We start from the raw sequence: 6,000 nt of genomic DNA, 5'->3' as shown, positions 1-6,000 counted from the left end.
TAAATATTCACATATTTTACTGATCTAACACAAAACGTTCTCTAAAAAGAGAAGGAATCAAAATAGTGTCAGGTAACAGGATTACCTAAGGATGCATTAAATCTCTTTTTCCACAAAATAATGAAGTTTCTTCATTAAAATCAGACAGTATTTCAGTTCTACAAAACAAGCCCGATAGATATGTTCTTTTACTTCCAATAGAATTTAATTAGGACAGATAAAAGACTTTTGATATATTTTGTTGCAACAATAGCAACCCATTTCAAGCAAAGAACTAAAATTAAGATTTTATTTCTGGTCACTTACATGACTCAAATACCAATTAAAAATTGATTAATCCTTAAGCTTCATAAATGCAATTTTTTAAAATCTTTATTTTCTCTACTTACATCAATTTTTAGAACTTTTTTTTTAGGAATAGAAGGAAGGTGCCATTATTGTTTTGCTTCAGAAGCCAGTCCCTACCATTAGAAAAGACTTGGCATGGCCATTCACATGCACACTAAAGTGCTCAGGTGCAGTATCAAACAGACCAGTGAAGAATATACAAAACACCATTGTATATAATACTGTGACAGTTTTTCAATATATTCACAAACAGTAATCTCTGAGTACCTGAAAGGAAACTGGCCATAAATCCTAAAGAACCTTGTCTAAAAAATTGAGTAACCCATCAATATACTGTATCTCTTCTAAAAATACCCGTATTTTACAATAATATACAAGGTATCTGCTTGCAAACACAGAAGTAGCCATAAATAAAACTTTATTCTTTCTTTTCATTTACAAGCTACCAAGTACCATGTATTTACACAGCACTGGACACTTAAAGTAGTTGCAGTCACAAAATGATCCAGACAGCTGTTGATAAAGTAAAGGATCTTAAGATAAAAGCAAAGTAATACTGTAACAGATAAATGGCAAAAAAGCAGTTTTGCCATAAAGATCAGACTTGCATGTTGCATCAATTCTGGTTGAAACAACTGAGCGCCATGCGATTCTCAGCTTTAATCGTTTGCAGTCTGGCTAAAATTTGTACAGTCATTTACCTTTTGCAGTTATTAAAATAAAAAAGTTAAAAACTATAGCAGCAACAAGCAAACCCTGTGACAGGAAGGCAAGGTTTAAGATCTAAGTTTATACAATGTGCTTAGGAAGGTCTGCAGAATTTATCTTCCATCAGCTGGAGTTCGACTGAGTGACAACATGATTCGGGCATATCTTTCACACAGTTCATGTGTGGAGTAGGAGGGTAACTTTGGCGGGTCATTGAAACCTTTAATCTCTGTAGAACAATCTAGCAGTTTTGGCAGGAAATCTGTCAGTTTTTCTTGCAAGTTGGCTGCAAATCAAACCAGAAAAACAAATATAAGCATTTATGTCCACATGTAGAATTGTCCTTTTTCTGCCCAATGCTGAATTTTTTTAAATTAGTGGGTAGAAGAGGAGGAGTTTCACTTGTAATAATTCAGATTCTTTAGACCTATCAAGCAATAACTAGGACATACAAATTCCAAGTAAGGCGTTGATATAAATTCCCCTTTAGATAGTCTAACACCACAAATGTTTTCCCATTCAAAAAGCATGTTTCCTTTACAGCCCAATACCCCAGTGCAACATATAGAAATATCTTTTATTTAAATGTGCACAGAATTATTCAAAAGTCAGGGTAGCTCAAAAAACATTACCAAGGCACAAAAGATACAGGTTCAATTCCAGATATTGAAAACATCATACTTATGAAAAAGGTCCACAAGGGCCTTCTACATTAATAATAAATTACTTACGTTCCATTTCTTGTCCAAGATAGGAACACCAACGATTCCTCATATCTTCCACAGCAACAATATCTTTCTCTTCCATTTCATCCACCAGTAGTAATGGCAAACACGGGACAATAAGCTCATTCATTATGATCAGGCCATTATTTACTTCCTGATCGTCTCCCGATTCAAAGAGTGCTGCAGCATGTTCGTTTAGTTTCTTCAGAAACCATCACAAAAAAAGGAAAGCCTTTAAGTACACAGCATTTCACAGTCTACCATGCATCATTATCAATTTGTTTTAAAGCACAGTCTTCCTACAGAATTACCCGGCAGTTTGTATTAGCCACAGCTGTATTTTAACATTTACTCCATTATGCATATGCTGTACTAATCCACTTGTACTTGTACTGTTCCTCAAGCCACTTCATTTCATACCTGCCAACTCCAATTTTGCAGCTGTTTTGTTAAGACTGAAATTCTATCACCTGCTTTTATTTTTTCACTATTATTAAAAGTGACATAACAAGGAAAAAATCCCTTGTTTCAGGCAAGGCATCATTGCTGATGCCTTTGCCAATATTTGTCTCCTCATCAAACCATGGCAGCAAGGTGAGTCGGCTCACCAACACAGTCAACCACTGCTTCCACCTAGCCCAGACATGACAAAAGTGAGCCCACTATAATCATAAAGACAATGATCGGCTAGTCACAAAAAAAAGGGGGGGGAGGGGGAAATATTTTCTTTTTTACTTTTGCTTTTTTTCCTCTTAGAGCCTCAGTATTAAATTACTAATGCAGGGAGGTTTGAGATTCGTTGTACATGATGGCAACATTTATCGTTAATCTATTAATTAATTTTATTAGAGCTACGCAGCAAACTCAACATTTTGAGACATATAATTCCCCCTTCACTTACTAGCAAACACTCTCGTCTGTAGTGAGATATCAGCTCTTCGTCATGCCCTCTGTATGGGCCTTTGGACAAAAGTTCTTTGTTATTCTGGTAAGCATAGATAAGGTAGAGCAAGGCTTCCATGTAACTGAAGTGAAGAAACAAGAGCATTAGGTGCAACATCCACATACCACCTGCTTCAAGGGAACTACTGTGTTCCCCCAAGGACAGGTAACTTCACTTGCTGGATGGCAAGTCCACCTCTTCCCACCAAACTCTTAATGATTTTTTTTTTAAACCATACAATTTTGTCTTTTACACACACTAGAACAAATTATTTTATTATTAGATTAGATCATTACACATGATGTCTGATCCAAAGCTCATTGAAACCAATGGGTATCATTCCACTCACTTCAAAAACAAATTTAGATTGGCCTTTAGAATCCATGAAAACTTAATTTTTCCTGACTGCATTTATGTCACCTTGGATTTGAGTTTCCATTGCCATGAATATCTTGATAGCATTCTACACCTCAGCAAATAAGATTTAAAGCTGTCAACTTACTACTAAAACAAAAACTGTGAATTTTAAGCTTCACTAATTGAAAGTTCTTCCAAGTTACTTGAAATCTAATATGATGGAAGAAGCCATCACAGCATTTTAACAGCAGAAGTGCTGTCAGACTGTTGATATTTCTGTCTTTAATCAGAATGCAGAAGATAAATGCAAGGCTAATTGGTAGAGAAGGAGTAAGAGAACACCCAAGAACCTATCAGTTAGTAACTGACAGAGATCCCTTCATGCACAGATGAACACTCTCATACTGCTGCACATCATCTCCTGCAAACACCTGAAATGGTTAATTCTCTGATTTACAATGACCCAGTTATGACAGACAAGCACTGAAAGCAGTTCCAGTAGCTACCCAAAAAACAGGCAATTTGATATCTCATTTTTACTCAAATAATAAAAATTTAAAAAAATTGAGGAAGAGAAATTTCATAAGGGAGCGGTTAAAGGAACATGAAATTGTGCACTGCTTCCTGATGAGAGTATGAGCTCATATGTCAAGTTGAAACTACCAAAATCAAACTATCAAGCTACTGAAAAAGGCTAAAAATTATCTGCACACGCAGAGCATATCTGAATACAAGTCAAGAGTTTTCCAAAGTAAATAACTCAAGATGTAAGCTAATACCTCCCAATGAGACCATACAAAAATAAGGGTAAAGGCTACTTGAAGTCAATTTTTCCTAGCCATGAAAACTCTTCATACCACTGGTCACCAATAAAACTGACCAGACAGCTGGAAATTTAATGTAGGAGGAAAGGGGAAGAAAAGATGATTACAAGAACTGAAACTGCTGGTTATAAAGCCAGAGGAGGAGGATCTTCTCCTTCTGTTCCTAGTTCAGTTATTTGTGAAACTGCAGGTTGAAGCTACAGTGTCAACAGCTCTGTTGATGCAAATTAAAACTTAGTGGTGGTAGTAGCCATATTTCCAGTCACCCTCTTCTTGCTCCTTCCGTCACCTATGTGTGACCCTTTCCTGAAACAACTGTGGTGCCATTTAACACCAAGGTAAGTTATTTTAGATTATGACTGTATATCCAAGCTCAGACTCCTTATATATCTTGGGCCTGAGCAATGGGACTACAGTAAAAGTAGCAAACAGTTCCATAGAATCATAGGGTGGCCTTGGTTGAAGGTCATTTGGTTCCAACCCCTGTGCCATGGGCAGAGGGACACCTTCCACTAGACTAGGTTGCACAAAGCCCCATCCAACCTTGTCTTGAATTCTTCCACGGAGGGGGCAGCCACAGCTTCTCTGGGCATCCTGTTCCAGTGCCTCACCACCCTGCACCCTGCATTTCACCTGAAATTCTCTAAAGAATTTCTTCCTGATAACCAATCCAAATTTCCTCTCTGTCAGTTTGAAGCCATTCCCCCTTGCCCTGTCACTCCACACTCTTGTAAAATGCCTCTCTCCATCTTTCTTGTAGGCTCCTTTCAGATACTCAATGGTTGCTTTCAGGTTTCCATGCAACCTTCTCTTCCTTCAGGCTGAACAGCCCCAACTTTCTCATCCTGTCTTGACTGGGTAGGTGCTCCATCCCTCTGATCACCTTGGTGCCTCCTCTGGCCTGGCTCCAGCAGCTCCCTGTCCTTCCTGTGCTGGCAGCCCAGAGCTGGATGCAGCCCTGCAGATGGGGTCTCAGCAGAGCGGGGCAGAGGGGCAGAATCCCCTCCCTGCCCTGCTGCCCACGGAGCTTTGGATGAGCCCAGGACACAGCTGGCTTTCTGCCTTCTCACAGCTGAACTACACATAAGTTTCAGAGTGTGCAGCCGAAGCCTAAAATCACTGAAGCTGCTCACAAAATTATGGTGCTCACTACATTTTGGCATTGGAAAAGACACAGAAAGCACAGAATGGCAAAATTTTAGCACTGCTTTGAAAAAGGCATTTCAGTCAAAACTGAAAAGCTGTACTATCTTTCCCTATCTTTCCAAGAAACTTAAAAGGCAACTGGTAAAGCATGCAGTTTGTTCACTTTTAAGTTGCTGCCACAAGAGTGAGCTGCAGGCAAAACTCCTACCAAGGCTCATTAGCTGCCTGGGTTCATCTCAGCCAGAGCAGGTTACTACTCCTCAGCACAGTCAGAGGAGATCTGCCTGAAAGACCCCTTAATTCTCCACCTGCAGTGAAAAGTGGAACTTGTCACCCACCATCAGGGATGACAAGTGACCACTAAAAGTAGGCATGAAAAAGATAGACCAAACTACTTTAATGCTAATTTTTGTGTTTGTTCAACACATTACAATTAAAGAAATAAATACTGCTTGAATAAAGGTCGACTTTTGTGTCCATCAAGACATCGAGTGCTGCTAGGTTATCACTTAGTGTTACTGAAGCTAAGAAAAGTTTGTCAACAGAGAGGTGGGTTTGCAGGGGAAAAAAAGCCTCAAAACAGTCCTACTAATGAAGATCCTGTTTCTATTATGAAAGTCTATCCTTTCATGAATATTTTTGAAGTTATGTTTTTATTATTTTAGTGAACTGACAGGGATCAGCAGTTTAGTCTTGTTTCCATTGTTCTCTCAAGTGTGCAAGGTGGGAACCTCAGTAAATCTCTTTGGGAACCTGAAGCTGAAACACAGGTATGTATTTGCACAAGATGCCTTTGGAGCAGATCACTGGATAGCCAGATCTCACTCATCCACTAACTATACTTTAGTTCTACTATCTTTGTATCAGAAACTTCGTGAAGCACTTCTGAAATTGTACCTTTTATTTCTGACCCATATTAAAGAGTAAGTATTATCATATTGGTGATAAT

The 6,000-nt window shown here is 38.5% G+C and overlaps 1 protein-coding gene across 4 annotated transcripts in view; it reads right to left on the bottom strand.

The window, feature by feature from the left end:
• USP25 (ubiquitin specific peptidase 25) overlaps window positions 1–6,000 on the bottom strand; it is an 89,209-nt gene continuing 83,209 nt past the window's right edge. For all 4 annotated transcript variants that reach the window (XM_068180653.1, XM_068180655.1, XM_068180654.1 and 1 more), the window contains 3 exons: window positions 2,683–2,806; window positions 1,788–1,983; window positions 1–1,342 (listed from right to left, as the gene is read on the bottom strand). In XM_068180653.1, coding sequence (XP_068036754.1) covers window positions 1,170–1,342; window positions 1,788–1,983; window positions 2,683–2,806 — 493 coding nt within the window. In that variant the 3' untranslated portion in view covers window positions 1–1,169. The remainder of the gene's footprint in view (window positions 1,343–1,787; window positions 1,984–2,682; window positions 2,807–6,000) is intronic.

Source organism: Anomalospiza imberbis, chromosome 2 (genome assembly GCF_031753505.1).
Source record: "Anomalospiza imberbis isolate Cuckoo-Finch-1a 21T00152 chromosome 2, ASM3175350v1, whole genome shotgun sequence".
NCBI lineage: Eukaryota > Metazoa > Chordata > Aves > Passeriformes > Viduidae > Anomalospiza > Anomalospiza imberbis.
Note: the sequence above shows the minus strand (reverse complement) of the source record. Positions and strands in the feature narration are given on the sequence as shown.